Raw genomic sequence first — 24,907 nt, forward strand, 5'->3', positions numbered from 1 at the left:
TCATTGTCAATAAAAACTAATGTCAGTTAAATTATTTTCATATGTCCGCTTCATCTTGTATCGGAATAAAGATATGAGCGTTGACTGAAGATACATATTACTATCTTCAGTTAACGGTACGAACTAAGTATTAAACATATGAACAGAAATTACATAAGGTACATATAGGAACAACTATATATCTCCATCCTTTGATTAACTTCTTCGACTATGTCTCCCATCTTTTGCATCGAGAAAAAGTTTCTAACTCTGCCAACAGTAAACCAGGTGCATGTTTATTGTGCATCTATTTAGATAACATTATTTTTGTCGATGCGATGGAGTTAGATTGATATTGCTGAATTTGGACCATATGAATTTGCATAGTTGAAAACTATGCGGCGTCCATACGGGGTTATTTGAAAATTTTAGTGTTTCCGTTCGTCATTCCATAGGCGTAATAATACTCCACTCTGCATTATCTGGGTACACGCGGTGAGCGACGGTAACATCAGTTCGTGTCTCCTCCACTTATCGACCACTTGCCGGATTGGGTTGCGTGTGTAGAGGAGGACGCAGAGGGTGCTGCTTGACGATGAATTTATGTCGGCCATTTTAAATTACGAAAAGTCCCATAAAGCTAGCAGTCTTTATGAATCTTCAGTTCATGCTTCAGTCAACGCGACCAAAATACCATATATGGAAAAAACCCGACAGGTAGTACTTTGCAGTATTTTGCAATTGGTACATTCGCTGGCTCCCTCTGCCTAAGGACTTACAACGTAAGTGACTTGGTCGATAGTCGTTCGACCATGACTCGCAGCACGAGCGTCGACCCGATTCGATAATAAAATGGCAGCGCAGTGCTCGAGATTAGGATGTTATTAGTCACCCAACTGTATTTATGATTAAATATCAGCTGGATGCGTAGTAAAACGTAAACGGGAAACTCGTGATACTGAACGGTACGATTCCGCAGTTGCGTGAAGTCTACGTGATAATCAACTTAATACACAATTAAACCAACTACGTAACAATGGGACTTTTCTCAAATTCACCGTTTGACGCTGACGTTGGTAAGAGTTCATCTACCCCTCCCAAACTTAATTTAACTTTCTGTCGACGTTAATTATGTATATTGTATTTAGAAGCACTACTTTTCTTTGCAAGATATTCATCGCGATTCGTTTCTATCACAACGCTATTATTGCGTACGAACATTGAACGCCTAAATAAGTGCATCTTATTTCTCCCCCCTTTGTATTCAATCAGTTGTTAGTCAATCGAGTTGGTTGATCAACTGTCTTCTTTGACATGTGGAATCTCGATGAAAATTTGGCATTGTGTAGACTCTAATAGCATCCCCAATCACTCATGTTTTCCATAGCCAGCTATAAATATCGGATGAATCTGTGAATTGCAATAGTTAATCTGTATTTGTTAATATCATGTTGCATTCCAGAAAAGGCAACCAATGAAAAAAATACGTCTGAAGAATGGGGTTTGATAATGGATATATGCGACAAAGTAGGCAACTCCAGCCAGAATGCCAAAGATTGTCTTCGCTCCATTGTCAGGAGGCTAAATGCTCAGGATCCACACATTGTTATGCAAGCTGTGACAGTTAGTATTAGCTCTTGCTAAATAATTACCAAAGAACAGTATATATTTCAAATAATTCAGAGAATACAAATACGCCTTTCATCATTTCAAATTTCTGAACATATAAAATGTAGCTATTGGATGCTTGTGCGAGCAATTGTGGGAAGACATTTCACTTGGAAGTAGCATCCAGAGATTTTGAAGGCGAATTGAGAAGGTTGATAGCACGTTGTCAACCAAAAGTAGCGGAAAAGCTAAAATCGCTATTGAAGAAATGGGCTGAAGGAGATTTTAAGACGGATCCACAACTTAATTTGATTCCTAGTTTATACAACAAATTAAAGAGTGAAGGTTTGGATTTCTCATCTGTCCCAGAAATGGTAAGAATCATTATAGCTTAAGATCACATTTGCTTACTTGACTTCAGAGACTTGGTTACGAAGTGGTGTGATGCATACTACAATGTACATTGATAATTAATGACAAAAGCAGTATTGAGAAAAGGATTTATCTTTGTGGATTTACGTGTGTACTAAGAGTTCAATTTCATTAGATAACATATCTGTATCACGAATGAAGCATATTTATATGTTTGCAATTGATTTGAATTCTGAACTAATGAATCAGCTTTGTTCGTTTTCAATTTCCACACAATACAAATGTTGTATGTAAATCATCAAGATGCATTGAAATACAAATATACACAGATATGTAAGTTAACAGTAAACGCTGCGTATTTACAACTGATAACACATACATACATTGAAATTGACTAAGCTATTCAAACCTATTTAGTGTCAGTAATACGGAACCATCAAAACTGGCAGATCATGTTTTTGCAATAATAACATTCATTTGTAATTAAAATTTTTTAGCCCAAACACACAGCTATCAGTAGGGATCCAAACGTTGTAACCAATTCTCAGGAAGAAGAAGACATAGCGAAAGGTAAGTAATAGTTGTAATGGTCTTACAATTAGCAAGACAGTTGAATATCACTGATTTTCTAATTTATTATTACTTTTCTGAAATGAAAATCAGTCGTAACTCTCATTACGTGTTTTTTTGTTTTCATTTTTTTCTACCAGCAATAGAACTTTCATTAAAAGAGAACAAGCAACATCATCATTCTACTATCTCGCATAGTTCACCATCGACAAAGAAGTCTAGCAGTTTATATCCTAGCGTCAGTACAGCGTTGAGTTCAGCTAGTAGTACAGATGGAAGAAAAGTTCGAGCTCTGTACGATTTTGAGGCAGCTGAAGATAACGAGCTGACATTTTTAGCTGGGGAAATAAGTAGGTATCATTAAGCTTGATTCATATTACAATGAAAGTTCGTTTTCAATTTTTATTCTGACTCTTACAGTTCACATTCTCGATGATACCGATCCGAATTGGTGGAAAGGAACAAATCACAGAGGAGAAGGCTTGTTTCCGTCTAATTTTGTCACTGCGGATTTATCTGTGGAGCCCGAACAATTTACAAGTAAGAAACGCCCATAATCAAGATCACAGAAACACCACTGTTGATTGGCTGTGAATACTTTCAACTTTATCTTTACAGAACTGGAACACGGCAATAAAAAGTCCGTGCAATTTGCGGAAGAAGTTGAAGTGAAGACGGTCAAACATGAGCCAGAGATAATCGAGGTTGAAATTGATGAACCTAAAATGGACCGACTTCTCCACCTGCTACATGAGGCCGACCCTGAGTGCGATTCGACTGACACGCAGGAAATGTTAGATTTGGAAGGTACAGAAGTTGTCTACAATATTTTTCACTTTATTTTAACATGATTAATTTTTCGAACATCGAATGTTTTGCATTTTTTCAGAACAAGTTACAGCTATGGGACCGCTTATAGATGCGGCTCTGGAGAAGGTCGATAGGCGACACGCCCAACTAACGCAATTAAGCTCGGACCTGGTGGATGCTCTTAATTTGTATCACACGCTAATGAGGGAACCACCACCTCCGACCCCGACGAATTACACATTACCAAAAATGCCTCCAACCCACGTCAACACTTACCAATTTCCAAACCAAGGACCACCTCCACCTCTTGTTAGTATCTCATCTTCGCTCGCAGTTTTCTCTTTCAATAATTAACTGCTATGAGGACATACCGAGGCGGTTGAAACCCCCTATTGTCAAACGAAAACCAGTGAATGCAAAAAGGAGCTGCATACCAGCGCAATTGCTAATATTCATCCACCACTTGATTTGACTGACTTCCATTTTATAGATGTATAATGGTATGCCTCAGCAGCCTTCATTCAACACAGGGGGTATGCCTCCAGGAGCATATCCACCTGGTATACCTGGGAGCGAATACATGGGCCCCGGAAACATGGGAAACGTGAATTTACCGCGTTTTCACATGCAGCCTGGCCCGCCACCTTCTGGTCATCCTCAGGGCCTACCACCGCCACCTGACCGAACAAATCTACCTTATCCTCAACAAGGGTAATATATTGCTCTCTTTTTTTCCTCAATGTGAATTGTGCAAAATCTAATTTTTCATATAATTTCATGGTAATGTAATGTTACCTTTGGTTTATACTTGATAAAATTTTCCCAAAAAGGTTTCCATCACAAGGTGCTCCTGCAGGAGGATCTTACGCTGGGCCACCAGGGCCTTCAGTAAATCAACAGCCTCAATATGCTCCTCCAAATGGACAGCATATGATGTAAGCAAAGATATAATACGACGTTCCAAAAAAAAATTCCCTTGTACTCTACTCAAGTTGTATAATATTATTATCATGAAGATTATTATTATCATTATTACTATTATTTAAATAAGTACGCCCAATGTAGTCAAAAAGCCTGGGTTTCGATATTCAAATCAGAGACTTATGTGGTAATTTTGTTTTCGTATTTCGTTGCCTCGAGATTTTAGTTCAGGTTCCGTTTTAAAATGTCTGACTTGGTGTTTTTTTTAATAAATGCATATTGCATTAATTGTGTATCTGCCTATCACTGTGTACATTAGATGTTTTCCGTAATCTTACAATTATTCTTATTTCCAACATGAAATTCACAACACTACGTATATGGTGGTCAGAACTGTAAAGAATAATATTTTTTAACATTTTGAATACGAAGTGAACCGTTTCGGAAGACAATGTCGGTAATATATCTAATTAATTTCGATCGCGAATTAATAGACCTTGAAGATCATGCTGATACCTAATTTATCATATGGTCCTATGTGAAATGAAAATTAACATAGGCAGGAAACTGAAGTAAACGACAGAAGTAGAATACGCTGAACGTAAGAAAAATTATTATTTAACTTCGTATGTAGCTATAATTTACTAATACTATTATCCCAATTATGTTCTATATTAAAACATAAGAGATAAAAGTTGGTAAAGCTTCTATAGTTTGCTTAAGTTAGTTTGAAAGTGTATACAAACCACAAGAGGCTTGGTCGCCTAATGCTGTATAAAAAAAAATTATGTAATAATCAATATATTTAAATGGATCGATGGCAGTTTTGTGGAAATGTATGCTGGTTGCGTCTAGTCTAAAATTTGCCCGATGCTTAATCTTGTTTTTTTCTTTGTGATAATGTACAATCGACGCGTTAAACGCTTGGCTGGGATTATTTACGTTCTGTCTGAGAGGGACTAATACAGTGATGACAGTAAAATCGATTAATTAAAACTGCAAACTAAGACAAAGACTGAACTGTCTTTTATTGAGAGTTTCCTTGCCAATATCAAAGCCAGTCAGCCAGTCAAGTGATTGCAATTTCAGCTAATAGATAATATATGCATTTCCTATTGCACGAGAAGAGCCGGTTGCGATAAAATGAAGCTAGTTCAAGTACAGAAATCTCACTTTAAAGTAACAATCACACATATATACATATATACATACATATATATATATATATATTTTGAGAAAATTACGACTGGCGTAAGTTTCGTGTTTTTGTAAGTACTTGGTATAATATGTAAATTATAAATAAAAAACAATGAATACAAGTCCTTATAAGTTACAAGTTAATGTAAACGATACTGTGAAATGTATACCTATGTTACGTTGCCATTGAATTACAATTATTTACGTAAATCACAGCCTATCCATTTATACTTTCCACATCTATTTCCTTGGAACAGATTCCCACTGTGTTAGTTATTATCTGAACTTTTCAAAGGCCTAATCTCCCCGATCTCCCTTGCGTTTATGAATAATGATTAGACAATACTATTGTTGTTCACAGAATAATAACAAACACTTTATCTCGACAATGACATTTATTTGATTCATCCTATTATTTGTCCTTGGCATTTACTGTAAAGACGTCAGAAAGGATCCGTTGCTAAAGCAATACGGATTTTGATGATAAAATCAACATATTTTCGGATCATCAAAACTCGTTGCAAATTATCCACACGTAGGAAAAAATATTCCAATCACCACACAAAACCATGATGCGTGGTTTTGCTGAAACACAATATGTAAGTAATACCGCGAGTAATTGAAATGCTTGATATATTACGTACAGCTGAAATCCCGATTATCTTGTTAATTGGGAAATTCGCGGCGATTTTATGAGTTGTTTTAAATGCACCTGACCTTCACGAGTATCATTTACATATTTATATACATCATGCAGCAGAAATTGATGCAACCACGTAATATCGTCCAACGCGTGGAAAGTAGGAGGTCGATCGAACAGAAATAATACTCGTCAAAATTAGTTAGCCAAACATTTAACAGGAGTGTAATGCGAATAAAAGTTGAGCGTTTCTTTCGCATTACGAAATTATCTCGATGCAATGAAATACGCGGCTGCTCGACCACAGAGCCTTGAAGTTTAACAATAAGTAAGTTTTCAAGTAACGACGTGTCAAACATCGTGTTATCGATGCACGCGCTATGGACTCCGAATGTGAATATTTTCATACACATCTTGATTCGAACATTGAAACGTTCCGTTCTGAATAAACGCTATCCACTGGATCATTCAAGGAGCACCTTGACATTTGTTTTGCTCCAATGATCAATGCCAAATAATCGTCATTCCCGGAGATCTGGACCGGGTCTTCGAAAGCCGAACGAATTGCCCAACTCGTGATCATCACTGCAAACTCGTATACGTACTCGAAATTTCACATTCAAACGATGAACGATTCGTATAGACATGTATATAGATTGTTGCACAACGATCTATAAAGATCAAGTAAACACGTTCAAGTTTATATCGTCGCGAACCCAGGTGGAAAATTTTAGCGTCCTCCAACATTCGGATGAGTCAGTATGGAATTTGGAAATGTAAATTATTGTAGCAGAAATATTTCATCTAAATACAGCGGAAAAAAATCGCATTTTTTTATATTGTACAGATTGAGGATTTTTGGTAACAGAATTGCTTGCAATCAAACATCTGACAAACGTCCGAACAATGCGGGAATTGATGATTCTCACGGAAATAGATAAATTAAACCTTTATGCAAAATCGTTATTCGCAAACGAATGTGGGTAATTGTATAGAATTCGTTTAACTAATTAAGTATGTTATAACAACTACCTGGAAAAGTTCTGTTTGACATTTTGTGTCCTGTTAGATCGTCGAGACGGTTATATTTCAACCAAAATTACTCTGTCCGCGTGAGCATGAAGGAATTCCTAATTACTTTTAAGCGAATACCAGCAGAATCGAGGAACACGGATTTCTAGGCGGCTCCAAATATTTCGCAGTAACATTTTGGACAAACACTGATTTCAAACTTGAAACACATTCGCGTATACGTATACGTATCCTTATATAATCGTTGAAAGTGATATGAATGTGTGTAAGTACGAGACGATTTATATTATGCATTGAGAAATATATCAACAGATTTATATTCAAAACAGTTATATACATAGCCTAGATGACGTCTCTGGCGCCTGTAATAAACACTTTGTATCTGCACCCTTTCGCAAAGAATGTGGGCTGAGCAAGTATTGGGTTACTGATTTAAAAACGAAAAAAGAGAATAAAAATACGATCGTGTCGATAAAATGCGGTCGTAAATCGTACGCCTATGGCACAATTGGTTTGAATGAATATTCTAGGGCTGTATTATGACTAGGCGATAGGAATTCAGGCAGCAAAAAAGGAGAGAGAAAGACAACCGACTCGTAAGTTTAAACAGGACTCGGAGCGTCTCGCGCAACGTCGAAATATTTAAGCAAGATGAAAAAAAAAAAACGAAAAAAACGATGTTAATCTTCCATATTCATACGAACGATCCAGTGTAACTTATAACATATGATAATTGTAGGTATTGCATTGCGCCGAAAATGATGAATAAACTCTTCAACAGCTCCAAGGAAGAAAGACGAAGTCATATGGAAGCTAATCGCTGACTACCTGCATTAGTCCATTCCTATTTACAAGAGTAGAAAAAGAAAACAAAAGTTGTAATTTTTATCTACGCCACAGCAACGATACAGGCAATGTCGTACTGGCAGAGATGATGTGAATTTTTATTCCTAATTTCTCACGTGCTAGTCTGCAGCACGCACGACCTTCTCTCATCCAATCGCTACGCATTTTAGCTCTAAGGTTGCGAAGCTGACGATGTATTTATTACGGTCTTTTTCTCATTCTCACTTACAATGCTTAACGACCGTTTGTATCACAGATGTAAGGTGCACTTCGTAAGCCCTGACCTCTCCCGCCGCGATAATTGCACCAACATGCGAATCACGATATATCTTGTTAATTCATTAACGTGTGTGATGTATTTCATTTAACCCTTTGAAACATGCATCTCTCCTTGCAGTCAAATTCCTTGATGGTTGGTGCGTAAGGGTTCTCGAGGTCGCTGATTTCAAAGGTGGGGTCAGATCTGAGAAATTTTCAAAATTTTAAATGATGGGTCTAATTTGGCGGACTGGAAATGTGATAGTGTTTTTTGGGCCACGAAATATCACTAGATCCGTTCTTTTTGGATTTTGAAATTTTGACGTCGGATTCGATTTTAACGACCCCAAAAACCCAAGATTACCGAGTTTCACTTTTCTAGTCCCCCATAACCATCCGACAAATACATTTATTCTATAAAAATAGGCATTTTCATCACTTTATTTATTTAAACCGCTTACTATATTCGCGGAATCATTATAATCTCTCTTAAAACAACAATACTGAGATCTTAGAAGTCCAACTATGCGGAAAAAAATAGCGATGTCTTAAAAATTGAATGTTAATTTTTAATAACGGTTTGAAAAAAGATGTCTCATATATCGGACGCTGTGCCACAAAAGGTTAAACCGAATGCAAGTATAGTATATCGTTATACTTGTGCTGCCGTGTAAATTTCACACAGGTCATTTATTTGCCGAAATATATGTCGTAAACTGTTTCAAGTATTTTCAGGATAAGAATGTAAAAACATTTTTCGCTCCATCGGTCACGTCTTTTAATATTTGTCATTTGCAATTAATTATACGTGTACACAAACGTTTTCACGAACAACTCTTCCGTGTTTATCGATTATAAAACCATTATAATCACAGGCCGTGTTCACTGATGTAAAATTGTCGTTTCGAGATACAAAGTCAACAAGAATTATAGCCTCTAGTGGTTTGTCAAATAATTAAGTAGCAGTGTTCTAGACAGTATTTAAATTATCTTCCTAGTTGTATTTGAAGATAGAATAATAATATTTACCCAACGGAATGGAATCCAAAAGGAAACTTGTGCTGCCGTACGAAAATTATAATAGTGGATAACGAAATAAATTCAGATGTGAGAAGACACCTGTACGAATACCGGCGTGTCTTCAATCGCGCTTCGCTATTGGCTTCGAATTTCTCTCCAAGTCGTAGATATTTACGTGTTAAATTCTTCTCTAATCGTATACATATAATGACCCAAAAGATGTAAAAAGAAAAAAAATAAAAAATAGAAATCTCGCGTGTTTCCACGAAGTGTTTTATGTCACTTTACGATCCGCCTCATCACGGCACTGCAGACTCTTTCCTCAAACTCATTTCAAATTCAAGGGCACAATTTAAGCACGGATTCACTCATTTTCGGTCTTTGGTCCCCGGCCTCCGGATCTCAAAACGTTTTGACCTTCGCTGATGATTCGCGCGTGTTCGCGAGAGGTAATTATCTGTTTCAATTCAAAGATCAATTATAGTTTCACGGTAATGCCCTCCTCCTCGTTTATACCTGTGTACGAGAGAAAAAAAAATAACACGTGGGAGAATGGAGGAACAAAAAATGGTCGTTCAGCATTAAGGGAATGAGAAAAAAAAAATCGATCGAGAAGATGAGAAGCGGAATAAAGGTAGCGAGCGTTGACCAAGTACGAGTGTAAAAAATATGTTTACAGGTGGAATGAAAATCTTAAAGACGGGTTTGATGCGTCGGAACTCTGTTATTGAAAAAACACCCGAGGCAAACGGATGTGCACTGACGTGACGTACAGAAATAAAATTTTCAGACCATGACTGAACACGGCATACCTACAGATATTAATTTCGCAGCATTCTTGAATGTTTTTTCCGAAGTTTTGAATATTTTATTTATTCATCCCCGATCGCCGAATGACTTTTTCAGCCAGAGTATATAATTTACGCATGTGATACAGGTACATAATGTGTCACGTACCATAACTCCATAACATCGCGTGACCGGATTTGAGATTTTATTATACAAATATATATGATACACCGAGAGCCTTGGGATCATCAGGTGGCTCGGAGTCAGGAATGAAACGAATCTTTAACGTCGTCCTTAAAACCGAAAATTGCAAAACACTCCACCGAGACCGATCTATATAAGTTAGCCGATATGTATAACACGAGTACATACATCGACGTACACCATTCTGCACTAGTTCCCACCGTTGAAACTACGTATCCATAACGACTTGTTACATTATCTCAAGGCTGATCGAAATATCAAATTCGACGTGTAGGCATTTTCTGATGCGTTTAGACGAGGCCCGGTCGGCATAAGTGCAATTAGGTAAGAAGGCACCCGCCTATATCCTTGACCATTCAAATCGGTAAGACGGATTTGATACATTGAAAGTAACGAAATTTAGATCAATGAGACGGACTCGATACGTCTAAGGTGTAAGATAAAAATTTAGTCCAGTCAAAACAGATGAGGTAATAATATCTGGGTGAGTTGTCGGCATATTTCTTTTCAACCAGCAATCACGCTACGATTACAGAATAATAAAGTCATTAAATAAATTTAAATGGCTCGATAGAATATCCGGATCGGAAATAGTTCGTTGAAAATCGCGACGCCTCTTGCGATAAATCATAAATAGATTCCCTACAGCACACGCGATTGTCTACAAGTACTATCGCGTGTACGTGTACGTATAGTGTATACCTGTAATACAGGTTGCATACAGGGTATGAGAGTATTACCAGCTGATCTTGCCTACGAGTTTCGTTCATTCGCGTTTCGCAACTGCATACAACGAACGTGCGACTTCTCTTGAGCAATTTTCACGTGATGCATGCATACGTATACGGTTACCGTGTACGTATAAATAATGTAACTCTGTACGATGTACACGCAGAATTATTCACTATTTATCCGAGTGTAAAAATTATTCCACCTCCGCAATACCGCCGTGTGAAACGGTCGCAATATAATGTCAAACGCAACAGTTAGTTGCACAAAAAGAAAATAATATACGTGTATACGTATAGCTCGTGGGTTATAGAATCGTACGGGTGTACATACATATAACATGTGGAATGAATATCCATTATCTATGGATAGGTATCGTTAAAACAAAGGCGGTGATATATCGTTCTTCGAAATATTAATATATCACGATCGTTGTAGGTACAAACGAAGAATGGAGAAGGAAACACGCACTCGAGGACCGAGGCCCATTCAATTCTACTGCCAGTGCAAACCTGCCGGCAAAAATGAATAATGAAACTGAAAGAACTTGGATCAAAAGTCATTCCGAAAAAATAGCATAATGAATATTAAAGTCGTTCGTATAAATAGACGTACCCGAAAGATCGATAGCGATCATTGGAGGAATGCGAGTGACCCGCGGAGATGATAAATGGGGACAAGCGAGCTGCAGGCTAGGATCGCGTGAAAGATCAAAAAACATTCTGCATTGTAGCCAATTAAATCCAGCTGCATCTCTGCAGCTCCTCTTCGCGCTATCATTCTCGGCGATTATTCTTTCGCTCGTGCAACACGATATACATTAGACCTATATAATTCACCGGCAATTAAGCTGACAGCCTTTTGCTCATCTAACAACACCACACGTATATACATGTATACTATTATATACCTAACACTTTGTCCTCTGCGATAGTAATTTCATTATACATCCATGGGTGTTCCGAGATCGATTGCAAATTTTGTCGAGAATCATCCACACAGATATTCGAAACTGTAATATGAGAAATATTTCTTTCTCGCCGTCTTTGCGCAAGTGCGAGAAATGTCAGTATGTAGCAAAAATGTTATTCGCAATCCACCGCGATAAGGTTATTGCGGTAAAAGTCATTGTAGCTTTTTTTTTTTTTTTTTAATCAAACTTTAGGCTAACAATCATAACGATACATTCGTTTCAAATTTCATCTACGATTCAAGATTCATATTATTGAACAGAAGAGATTATGATAATTCGAAATTTTCAAAAAGTTGATTGCCCATATTCGTAGGCACTATACCTATATACGATTGCAGTGAATTCAATAGTGAATCTTTCGAATAAATTCAGATCGTCAACCACTTAAAAAATTCCAGCTGTTGTGTTCTGTTGCGTTGATACGGAAAAGACGAAACGCTGTGCGTTGTTATAAGTTTGAGAAATTTGCAAAATCGAAAATGTAAAACCGTAGAGCTAACGGATGGATAGGCGGGTGGTTGACATTGGACATACTATACCCGACTAGCTGTACGGTTTAAATCACGCATACTGGTTAGTCTGAATGGTGAAAGTTGAGTTAGCGCATCCTCAAGGTTACAAAAGTGCCTTAGAGGTGATTATATCTACGCTATTATAATATGACGCCTTCGCGAAGCAAAATTCTACACGCGAATCAAACCGATCCTACGTCCATAGGACGTATATCCGCAGGATATAACTGTCAGGAAACATCGCTATATAACGAGGCAAAATATCGAGGGTCTCGATGCAGGTTCGTGTCACCCGCATACCGATCGACGTTCCATGATGATCGTTTACAATGCTTTCTTATAACCGAAAAATTTTCGCCGATGGAAGTTTTATCACCGAAATTTTACAGGCGCGCAAACGTATCAATTGCACGGTACATATCGACGTGTGCGTTCAACTTACGCGTAAAAATGTACACATCGATTATCCGCGCGTATTATGCCTGTAAAAACATACCAAGCCTTGTGCCTGAACCAAAGGCGGGTGGAGTTTAAATTGGAATAATTTCTTCTTGAAATTTTTCAACATCTTTTTTCTCCACCCGCAGCTGCGCGGAGTGAATTGATGTCACCAACTTCGGAGTAGATATTACAAGAAATTAAATATCCAAAAAAGGCAATAGCAATAATAACCGCATCGTTTCGTTAATCTCGCGGTTATGATCAAATTTACCTTATCCATACATTATACATCTTGCGGTTTTTATTTGATATTATTTACCGGCCTGTGTACGTACCTAAATGTTATAAGGTATAACATATTAAATATTATTATAGACTCGTACATATAATGTAATCGAAAGCAGATTACTTGCACTCTGAATTTCCATACTGTAAACTTGTTTTTTTTTCAATTATTAACAAACGGTATCCGCAGGCGAAGCAAGTCACTAACATATTTGTTAGTCAAAGCTCGGGCAAGAAATGACGCGTAGATGCAGTTGTAAAATTTTCAACCGGATCAAAATTATCGTAACCGGTTTTATACTTCAAAAACATGGACTGCAAACTTGGATCTTAATTTGGAAATCCAAACAGAAAAAAATGTAATGGAAATCTTACATCCGTAATATAATAACATAAACTCTACATTTTGTTTCTTTCCGTGGCGTTTTCTCGATAAGATCAAGGTTGAACGAAAAATTCTGCATATCTGATGCATTCTGCACGCTCGTACTATTCAATTACCTCTACAGTACAGTTTCCCATACAATACGCTTTAAGAATTGGAAAATTTTCAGTGACACACAGTATCTAGCTTACACCCTAAGATCAGATCTGCAGATCAGTGATCCCTACAGCGAATTACACAGATACGTACGTCCAAGATTCTTAAAGATGATCACGTATTTCTATAATTCACCTCAGATGTCGGACCGCGGGTAACGTGTCAGAATAAATATAAGTTGTAGCACCTAAACAATTAGCGGGATGGACTTTTTAAGTGCCGTCCGCCACCGTCCCGCCGAATAAAATCGTTACAAGTTGACGTAATTTTTACCTCTGGAGGACAGAGGTGTTCCTATTAGGCTGCGTGCGTGCTGGCGAGTCGGATCACCGTCGGTGTCGTATACCTGTAGACTTTGAAGCGAGAGGTGTAGTTGAAAACGAAAGTTCCTTGACCATCTTATTCACAGACGGACACAGGCACGTAGACGTTCCTGCAGAAACGCAACATAAACGCGAATCGGACACATCGCGTAAGAAACATGCGCGTAATATCAAGTCTCTCGTCGCTTATGTTACAGGTTCAGCCAGTATAAATGCCTTCCCCGGGAAATCTGGGCCAAATACACGCCGTTGACACACTCGGAGTTGGACGCACCTCTCGAGATAAATCACAACATCAACAAATTGCAGCTACCTTGTATTATAACATACATATGTATACCTATACATACCCGTATAACGAGTTTCTCTTTATTCGTTATCGACCGTTTAATACCCACGCTCTAACTATTATGTGTTCTCCGACCTTTTTCAACGTTACTGTTAGGTGTTTTGGCGAACGGGATGCAGATGATGAAAAAGCCCGCCCTCGAATGGCTGAAACAGGACCGATGTCGCGGGTCCTAAATAGCTCTGCCGTTGACACATGTACATAGTTTTCCTCTTGATTTTACAAGGACCGGAATATTGGATAGAACTCAAATTTCGATAATACCTTGCGTTGACCGCAGCGCGTGAACTGCGTTTAGCAGCGGATGCGAGATACCAAACTTGAGCCTCGCGTCGATAAGACACAAAGTTGATAACGAAGAGCCCGAAATTTTTCCTCGTTCGTCCGGATACTTGGCTCGAGCTGGCCCTTGTTATTCAAAGATCTTGAACGCACGGGAAGAGAATAAATCAATTCGCTTCCCAGTGTGAGTAGATACAGAATTCGACAACATTAAAGATCTTCGATCTCCAAACTACGAGATCTGTATTTACCTCGGCACAGGGCCGTGCGATCGTAAAAATAGTCGCATCATTACCGCCGCTTTCCTTCGGCTCGAGTCCATTTGATGCGCGCCTGTACGGCAGAGGAAATATCTATTAACGACAAGAAGAAGGTTTAATTTGGATTAACGGCTCGCGTCCGAGGGAAAGCGCCTTGCGCGTTGTTACCAACCGGTAATCACGACAGGGCTGAGCCCGTTTTTTTAAAGGAATGTTCGTTCCTATCGCCTCGTCTCTCTCGCTGCGAGGATTGAGGATAGAGTCTGGAATTGGGGCATCGCTCGGGTTATTTTCCTTCGAGGCCGGGGCATCTCCGTTCCTACGATTAGAACCCAGCGACGTCAGGCTCGTTACGGAATAATCGGAATTCTCTTCGGAATGGGAACGCTGCGATAAGGTGTAACGATAAACCGATGATCGAGATTCCGCGGCCGCGAATCAGAGTCCGGGTGTAGATACGGCGATCGGGGCCTCGTCTTAAGGTCGCCGCAAGTCGCATCCCGTCGCATTGCATTCGAGGGGGAGAAAAGGCCGCACGATGTTCGTCGACGGAAGGTGGGACGCAATCCTCGGGTTCTCGAGTTCGGAACTATCCCACTGTCCGCGGTGGGAGATGAGCGGTGATTGGAGAGGGTAACTTTTTCTATATAACCCGTTGCTCGGCCGGCAGTCTCTTCATAATCTAACAGTTATATATACAGTACGATACACATTGACGGTGCAGTTCTCGTTGAGGAATCAGTTGCTTACCCATCCCTTGAACAAGGTAACCTCAAGTATTTTGACTCGATAACTTTCACCAGCCGCTTTCGTTACCCGGCGTTAAACTCCCCGTTTTACGTACGTCGCTTGCACGGTCGTAGTTGAAGTATAATTATTACCATTTTTCAACCAACGCTCGGTTCGACTTGGAACAACAATCGCAGCGTCGACTGATCCTTGGACCACATTTTTCACCTTTTTATTTCAGATGATCCTGGCACCCGTCGGCCTAGTGGTGATCCTTGCGGCCCTGGTTGCCGCAGATCCCGCGATCAGCGAGGCTCGACCTCACAGCAATCGTCCCGGCAGATTTCTGTCTCTACCCGTTGCACAAAAATGCGCGAATCGTAAGTAAATCATTATCAGCCAATGTATACGAGAATTAAAGGGTAAATGCGCGAGCGATCGTGCCGAAGAGCTTGTCGTTGTGCGATCATAAATCAATTTCAAAGGTACCTTGCCGGTAGATTATAATTTTAACGGCAATAAAAGTTACGGTCGTAAGCATTTAGTGGTGGAGAGATAAATTTTACTTACGATTGAAGATGTTCGAAAATCGTTGACACGAGTGATCAGCACCGCTCGACGATCAGACGTACAATCCGCGCGATGTTTGAATTTTCATCAAATGGCAAGGCTTTCAAAAATGGAATTCGTGAAAGTGCAGCCGCGTCGTTAGTCGAATAACACACACATCTGGCGTATTCTACAATTAAGTGCGAACAGCGTCAAGTGTTCTTTGCATATACCATATCTTCACACACGCGTGTAATGTAAACGTGTGTGTAAACACAAATTCATGATACATACGCGAGATGTATGTCTACAGATATTGTCAAAAGAAAGTTTCAAGTATCTCATATACGATGCCCTGACACTAATAAAATAATTCAATACGAAATTCGCTTATTCATTTTTTATCGTTTGCGTTTGATTAGGTTGAATCGAAAAAAGCACAAAATTTCTCTATCCCACGTACATGTTTTAACAACGTATAAAACGGCGCACTGCACGATTTCTTCAGATGTAATTTTTTTTTTCTCTCGCTTACTATAAGTAATAACCCTTTTTCAAAACGCCAACGGCAACGAACTTCTGCTGTTGTTGTTATTATTATTACTATTATTATATTATAATTTTTATTGTGATTGTAATGCGTTCGCGAAACGGGCGTTAAGCACGTGTCGTAATAACGTATCGCAAAAATATGTAGCGTCTATAAAAAATGTTATTGTAGCTGATTGAAGTACTACATTACATTACATCGCGAATAAATTCTTTCACTTTCTAAAATGTCACCCCTGACGGCTCGCTAGATACTCGGCGCGAAAAAAAAAAGATTAATATTACTTGGAATTATTATTGCCGAACATTGTGACAATGAAATTAATCTTTCATACCTGCTTACAACGGGCTTGTGTATAGGACAAGGGAAATTTGGAACACGGCGGGAGGAAAGTTCGAATCGTATGTTTGGAAATACGTATTTAGCAAGAAATATAAATGAGCTGATGGTCCAATTTGTATAATTCTTCGATACATAAATTTCGTGTCCGGAATTTCATAAGCAGGATTTAGATAGGTGGACTCCGTCTGTATTAAACTAAATTTCTAATTCCAAGCGATATTTAAAATGTAAAAATGTCACTAATCAAGGTATAATATAATCACGTGCCCCAGATTTGTAGGGAGTCGTTCCATTCCCATCATCAATAATACGTCTCCCCAATTCCGCACGTACTTATTCACATATTGCCAGCTTTTATCCCTCGCGGTAGATCACGAGGCTCTTTCGACATCGATATGCCACAGCAGCAGCAGCAGCAGCGCGACGAATCTTGGCGTAAAAAATCAAGCCGCAATCGTTGAACCGTGCAGTTTGCTATTTGCACCGAAACAAAACGCGCATATAATAAATTCATCCGCGAAATGCCTATCGGTATAGTCGTGTCGTGAGAAGAAGTGCATTCGAGAGAAGCTGCATTTCATAACAATATCGCAACACGTTCTTGCGCAATATGCAACGATCGTGCGGCAAAGCACACGATATCACGCTGCACTTGAGTGCAAACTAAATACACGATGCGGCCTCAACGACGAATCATTCGTCCGACTATCGATTCTAACTCATACGGGTTCGGTAGTAAGGAGAACTAGCACATTACCGATTCATCTCGCTGAGCCGAAGCGCATCTGCGAATCGCGGGTGTTGCAATTCATCGCAAAACCCGATGAACGAGGTCGCGTCCCGCGGCAACTCGAGTCCTAGGGCAAAATCAATCCGCACGAGTTCTCCTTTTTCCTCTCATTCTTATCTCGTTGCACAGATTATATTCTCCAACTGTCACTAACGAGGCGATCGGCGTTAGACGAAAGGACGAAGATCCAGGTGATACATGTAAGCCCAATTTCCTGTACAAGCTGACGGATCGCGGAGTCTTGCAGCGAGCTGCTGTTCTTACTTTTTGCTCCGTATCACGTTTGGGTGTACTTTCTATCCGCGTTCAGATGCAATCCCCCATCGAGCCTCGGCGTTAGAGCTGCAAAAATAATTGCCCCGGGGGGAATACCTTACGAGACCTGATTGAATAATAATACAACATATACCCGTGTGTAAAACCGCAATTTCAGTTTTGGATATCCAGTTTGCAAATTTCACGTACATACACAGGCGCCGGTAATTCGTATCAAAACACATATGTAACCGGACGCAGAGAAATAACTCGTCGGCCGGTAACTCGTTACAAGCATCGTAATGCAAATCGCTATTCGGAGTATGTAATCTGCACCGTTCGATCTGACTAATTAAAATCCTCACGCTGTTACGAAAGTTACGTACAATAATTTTATAATTTTTCGCCCTCCTCTCCCGCGTTTTAGATGCATGTGTATGTAACGGCTGGAGTCGGTTGCTCAATTTTATATTTTTACATTGTAATTGGTATTGTACAAGTATATAATGACCGTGTAGCACAAGCGAAGAAAGACGAAGGATCAAAGGGTCAAGACGTAACCGCTAGCTTCGGAGCGAGCGGGGACGCCGTTCTCTAAGATCGGTATTTACCACTGCACATTTTAGTCCGTCAAACATTATATACTCTCTGTTTTTCAAACGAGCCCCGATGATTTACCGCTGATTTACCATATCCTCGACATCTTTTCATCTAAAACTACGCAACGTCTTAATCGCGCAGGTACGCGAGTGCAAACATTTGCAATTCAAGCGATTAGCGATGTACCTCTGCAGTAATATTTGCAGGATCGGTTGACCGTAAAAATGTCAAAGTCAAAATAATCCTCAACCGTAGCACGCCGTTTCCTTCCACATTTCATTATTTACAACGATCTTTGAAGCAAGAGTACATAAATATACACACACACACACACACACACACACACACACACACACACATAGGCATGTATAACACATGAAACACCCTTTAGACATCAGCTGACTTTGACAGCCGTGAGTGCGGTCAGCTATACCTGTATAAGTAACTTTATACAGACAAGTATTGGATGCAGAGGAATTTTGAGAGAGCGCGTTGCATTATATTGTGTATTAAAATACGTATACATATATCGCGTCCTCAGCGTGAAAGTCTTGAGGTGGGTCACTTGTACGCGGAATGTATAAGAGACTACGGAATGTAACGAACTATCGTACATACTGTAATACGCAACCTGCGAGACGCGAGTGCAGGTACATAAATACGATATCAGGCCGGGGCGCGGCGCCGAGCGTCGCGTCGCGTCGCGTCCAGCGTCGAGAATTTCGATGGTCGCAAAGGTGTCTCTGTATAATGCCCGATGGTTCGTGAAGGGGATACAGATCTACGTACGCCTTTACCTATATCGATTTGCCTTCGATTGCTACCGAAATAACAGCTGCTTACATAACGCCGTCAACAAATTACACACAGACTCGATATGCGGTATACGTAGGTATAGGTATACCAGATATGCGTAGTCTATCAATTCTTTCGGTGTCGTCGTGACACAGATTTTAGGTCCGACGTCGTCGACTTATTTCGAAAGCTTGAAATTTCATATTTGCGCGGAAACAAAAAGAAGATTTTGCAAACGTGTAGGTTTATTTTTATACTTGTCAATTGTTACTCGCCTGTTAAACCTGAAAAAATTTCTTTCCACCCACTTGAAAATTTTTTCGCGATATCATCTTACAAGCAAATCGTGTCTTCGGGATTACCGTCGAATTTATAACCTTTCATAACGGAATAAATTGACTGAATTATAGGGAGTTGTATTGCATAAATTCGGAGAATATTTGAATAGGAACAAATCGAGTGAATAATGCGAAATATACGATGAAGGATACTTGAATTGAATTTCAAATTATATCATTAGCACCGTTACACATGCATGGCTGAACAACGAACATCTACCTACATGCGTCCTACCTACCCGTAATATGAAAACTGAAAAATGAATTGAATTCTCATCCTTTCGCAATGTCCAAGCTAAAAGCATTCGAGTTGGACGTAAGGAATCGTTTTAAATATCTTTTCCCGACGATGGACGGCTGATGGCAAATTTTCGAGGACATTTAATTAATGAACACGAGAACGCCGATAGGAGAAACGTATTCGCATGAATTACACGCGGTGATTGCACACACTCGTCGGTGTACGTTCGTACACCTGCGCAGTATCTGATTATACTTGCTCATTATACCTACTTCTTTGATCTCATGCAACACAAAGGCGGCTGCAGAAACCTTGTCATTATTCTCAGGTTGTTTCGAATAGCTGATCTCTCTCATAGTTAGCCTAGTTTTCCCAAGAAGCATTCACGTATACGTTATTATACACGCATTATGCGAAGTCACGGGCATTGTTTCAAACCACACGAACATTAGAATAATCGTTGTCACCGCGATTTAAAATCCCCGACGTACAGATGAAGATTGTGTCTTTTTGCGCGTGTTTCATAAAATCATTGTTTCATACTCCGTCTGATTTTTCAAAGTGAATTCAATATCGTGTAGAGAATCGAAGAATTGAGCAAGAGAAACAAAAATACAAAGAAATAACACGTTTGAATGTCGAAAGAAATGACTAAAATTAAAACCATTTCTATTAGCTGTCGGTTAGAAAGTTTTCCAGAAACCTGAACTCAAGATAATTGTGATAGTTGGGGAAAAGATTTCTCTGTCTCGAAATAATGGGGCTGGATGGTTGTAATAACGGCGGTTCCAATGCGCGGAATATTAATGCGTATACACGTCTGTTATACCTTGTACCGCAATCCTAGATTAGTGATTACGACCCGGGTCACGGACAAACCCTGCGGTCGCACAATTTTCAGTCTTCTCTTGTCTCCACTTATTTCTGGCTGCACGACTCTCCGTACGAGGCGAGGCGTTGAATCTTTTTCAAATGCATTTCTGTGTCACTCGCTCAAGGGAATATTAAGAATAGCTAAATACTCGTGGAAATATGACTGATATTTGTTACGTTACCGACTCAGACTAATATCATGCACAATTTGCACTCGAAGACGTTTCAAGGAATTAAAAAAATAAATTCGACCACGCGCGCAGGAGAATTAAAACAGACTGTGAGTGCCACCATTTTTTTCTTTCTTTTTTTTTCGTCAAAAAAGGTTTTTCTTCTGTAGAAAGTATGGATATGCTATAAATAGCGATATAGTAATCGAACGGAAAAAAGTGAAACAAAAAATTACGCTTACAGAAATTTTTAATTCTCCTCTTAAATTTTTATCATAATTCTCACACATACAACACAGTTATACGTGTATTCAGTACACATCTCTCTTTCCGTATAATAAACGTTGCCTGATACTAGCCCATGCGATACGTGTATAGATGTTCTTTGAAAGGTTATTGACCTTGACGCAGCAGTAAAAGAAAACTCGTTAATACTTGACTGGTAGTACTTGACCTCCTTATGATATCTATTAGGACATTCACAGCTGTATGGATGGGGACATTTTTTTACGAATCATTTCTCTCCCGTGTGTATAATGGGACTTTTGTCTACTGCAATACGCATGTGTTTCATACATTTTATGCAAGGTATCGCGGCGGCTGGTTCGCGTAATACGAATAACTAATTTCACCGCTCTACGGGGTAACTCGTATTGGTTGTGTAGATCGCATGCACACTTCTTATTATATATATATCAAAATTGGAATGGAAGAGAGAAATGGGACAATAGAAAATGGTGTACAGGCATTGCTCAACCCACTGTATTTATTCGTAAACATTACAGGTACACAAATTCCTGTCTTCGTAAGTCCGTCGAACGTCTCGCATTCCGATCTCTGATTCTAATCTCCTGGATCTTTTTCGGGCTTACGGCGAAGCCAAGCAAGGCTTGTAGGATATGGATATACAATGGATCACTGCTAGTTAACAGTGCGAATGACATTTTCATTGCTGAATAGAATCCGCGGACTATCGCAAATTCTACTCGAACCTTGGCTATTTGTATCAATCCAGTCGTACCGTGTTTTAATGTAATTATTACCTGTCCTGTCAACGTTATGTGCAACTATTCCGAAAAAACCCAATTTATATAACGTGAAGTAACCCACGCTTGTTTGTTCGATTGAAAGAACAGTCTGTTTTAGAAATGCTTCTAATATCTCTGTACGAAATGGAGCCTCGAATTTCTAAATTTGTCAAATTTTAAGCAAGTTTTTAATCATTTGTACGTACAGTTTGTACAATGGCTGTGTCAACTAGTATTACTGTAAATACAGTCCTTCTCCAGACTTTACCAGGAGTACACGTATTCGAATTATATCGCTTTTCCGATCAATTATTCTTTGCTGTGAGATTTCCCTTAGGCGCAATCTCAGACCGGCTTTTATTAGAATATAACACAGGTGAATTCCGAGAGATAATGACCGCACTAGTCACTCGATTCCAGTGGTTATCTATGCGCTAATTGAGGTCATTAAAATTCATTCTTATAGGACCAAAGGAATTCCAATACAGAGGGCATAATTACTTCTTCAGCGGACACGTGCCAGCCCATTCGAATCAGAAAGTCGATTGGTTAGACGCTAGGAACATCTGCCGAGAATACTGCATGGATTTGGTGTCTATGGAAACTCAGGAAGAGAACAATCTTGTCTTCCGACTTATACAGCAGAGTAAGTTTCGAGGGCGTCACTCCAAAGCTTTCTCCTTCCGTCGAATTCAAGTGAAACTTCAAATGAAAACGTCTTCAACTCTCCCGGCCACTTGGTTCCTTATAACGATTTCCCTTCCTCCTCTTGTCTGCACGATGTCGCGACTTGTTGACTTTCGCAGTAAAAATAAACGCAAAAAAAAAAAAAACTTAAAAGGAAACTAACAGATCAAAAAGCAGACACGGCGCGAAGCCGAAGTATGAAATGTTTCGTATTTCCGTGAAATTGGATGTCGGAAGTTTAATGATTTTTATCGTTTTTCAACAGACAACGTGCCGTACATCTGGACTTCGGGTCGTCTCTGCGACTTCAAGGGATGCGAAAACCGTCGTGACCTCGAGCCGAAAGCTCTGAACGGATGGTTCTGGTCGGCTAATCGCGAAAAGATATCGCCCACGAACCAAACGCCAATTGGTTGGGGCTACAATCCTTGGTCACAGACCGGTCACAAGAAAGTCCGTCAGCCCGACAACGCTGAGTTTGACATAAACGGTACCAACGAGTCTTGCCTCTCGGTTCTCAACAACGTTTACAACGACGGAATAGCGTGGCACGACGTTGCCTGCTACCACGAGAAACCCTTCATCTGCGAAGATTCGGAAGAACTTTTGAACTACGTCGGCAGCACCAACCGTGGAATCCGTTTGTAATTTTAAGATGAATTGTATTGTCGCAAAATTTGATACAACGGTAACGAATCAGTGACTCTTGTTGTCGTTACGGCCACGAATATTGTTCACGTGAATATGCGCTAAATTTATTCTTACTTTCGTCACCGTGTGGTGAATTTCACGTCAATCTACTATTCGGTCACGTGTTTGACATTCTACGGAAGGAAGAGGTGATTCACTGATCGGAATACCATAGTTGTACACTATCACTTTTCACGTTCACATAATAATATTAACACGTGATTATAAGCGAATCGTCATGACAATATATAATTCATTCTATTTTATTTTCATTTTTTTCATACGACCAGTGTAAACGATAAACGATTGGCGATTAATTCACCTGCAGCCGCTAACTGCAGTTTACCTTGTTACCTGTGTAGCCAGTTTTAATTAAATGTCCTCATCGTGTGACTAAATTCGATGACACGTAAGTTATACATACCTATACGTAACTGCATAATTTCTTCATGACTATTTGATCATAATATTATTCTATATATTTATTACGACGAATTTTTGTCTGCGCGTGCGTCTCTTACTTTATAATTTCTACATCAAATAGACTACAATAGACGTATCCATAATCGTTCCCAGTGCATTTGAGTTTCCATTCTTTACCTAGTTCGAGCCCATATTCCCATTCAATCTAACGCTTCTTCATTTTCTCCAAAATCTAGATACGTAACGTAGGTACGTATGCGTTAAGAGTTTACAGATATTCAGAAAAAATCAAAATTCACGTAAAAGATGATCACGTATCTATATATATATATATATATATATATATATCCTTCTTTCTTTTCAAACGTAAACACGGAAAATATATTTTACTCAATCTGAGTATCACAGTATCGTCTTACCATTTTATTATTATTATTATGCATTAATCCGGTTATTAAGTAAATATATACTGTAACGCAGAATTTCCTAGGTACGATATTCAAGATAATTTCGAGGGCGGGAATCCCGGTTAGATAATTAGGGAAAAGAAAAGCAGAGAAAAGGCAAGATCAGATTCTACGACAGTTTTGCAGAACTAACTCAGTTTAGAAAAGATAACGGTACATGGGAAGGGTCGTATCCAATGGATAAAGTACAAGAAAAAAGGTAAATCGGTAACAATATCCAGTATATTAACAAAATTCAGAAGATTAATTACAGTCAAACAATTAGAGAAGTTTAGATGCCGTTGGACAACTCAAGAAATTCAAATACAGCCAGGGAAAAAAGTAAAAGTGAGATATAACAAATTAACGAGACAGGTAGCGTGTGACGAGCGAGAGATAGAGGTGTGTGTTCTCGATATTATTATTCGGAGCAACAATCAGCAAGATTTACAATAATCAG

The 24,907-nt window shown here is 39.2% G+C and overlaps 2 protein-coding genes across 2 annotated transcripts; both read left to right on the plus strand.

Annotated features, from left to right (window-relative positions):
• Window positions 1-440: 440 nt before the first annotated feature.
• LOC124176213 (signal transducing adapter molecule 1) lies at window positions 441-5,667 on the plus strand. Its single transcript, XM_046557169.1, has 10 exons — window positions 441-1,055; window positions 1,442-1,602; window positions 1,716-1,961; window positions 2,457-2,529; window positions 2,670-2,879; window positions 2,950-3,069; window positions 3,148-3,336; window positions 3,419-3,648; window positions 3,830-4,050; window positions 4,170-5,667. Exons 1-10 carry the CDS (start codon window positions 1,016-1,018, stop codon window positions 4,276-4,278), a joined length of 1,599 nt encoding a protein of 532 aa, XP_046413125.1. The 5' UTR covers window positions 441-1,015; the 3' UTR covers window positions 4,279-5,667.
• Window positions 5,668-15,559: 9,892 nt separating this feature from the next.
• LOC124175169 lies at window positions 15,560-24,149 on the plus strand. The gene is made up of 4 exons (XM_046555147.1): window positions 15,560-15,707; window positions 15,912-16,050; window positions 22,668-22,847; window positions 23,154-24,149. Exons 2-4 carry the CDS (start codon window positions 15,912-15,914, stop codon window positions 23,534-23,536), a joined length of 702 nt encoding a protein of 233 aa, XP_046411103.1. The 5' UTR covers window positions 15,560-15,707; the 3' UTR covers window positions 23,537-24,149.
• Window positions 24,150-24,907: the final 758 nt, after the last annotated feature.

The sequence above is a fragment of the Neodiprion fabricii genome, chromosome 2, assembly GCF_021155785.1.
Source record: "Neodiprion fabricii isolate iyNeoFabr1 chromosome 2, iyNeoFabr1.1, whole genome shotgun sequence".
Lineage (NCBI taxonomy): Eukaryota > Metazoa > Arthropoda > Insecta > Hymenoptera > Diprionidae > Neodiprion > Neodiprion fabricii.

What these genes read in the sequence shown, in the direction of transcription:
- LOC124176213 (XM_046557169.1), top strand. Translation starts at nt 1,016, where the DNA reads ATGGGACTTTTCTCAAATTCACCGTTTGACGCTGACGTTG. An exon ending in ACCGTTTGACGCTGACGTTG is followed by an intron (nt 1,056 to 1,441) that starts GTAAGAGTTCAT and finishes GTTGCATTCCAG; the next exon opens with AAAAGGCAACCAATGAAAAA. An exon ending in GGAAATGTTAGATTTGGAAG is followed by an intron (nt 3,337 to 3,418) that starts GTACAGAAGTTG and finishes GCATTTTTTCAG; the next exon opens with AACAAGTTACAGCTATGGGA.
- LOC124175169 (XM_046555147.1), top strand. Translation starts at nt 15,912, where the DNA reads ATGATCCTGGCACCCGTCGGCCTAGTGGTGATCCTTGCGGCCCTGGTT. An exon ending in TGCACAAAAATGCGCGAATC is followed by an intron (nt 16,051 to 22,667) that starts GTAAGTAAATCA and finishes TCATTCTTATAG; the next exon opens with GACCAAAGGAATTCCAATAC. An exon ending in CTTCCGACTTATACAGCAGA is followed by an intron (nt 22,848 to 23,153) that starts GTAAGTTTCGAG and finishes GTTTTTCAACAG; the next exon opens with ACAACGTGCCGTACATCTGG.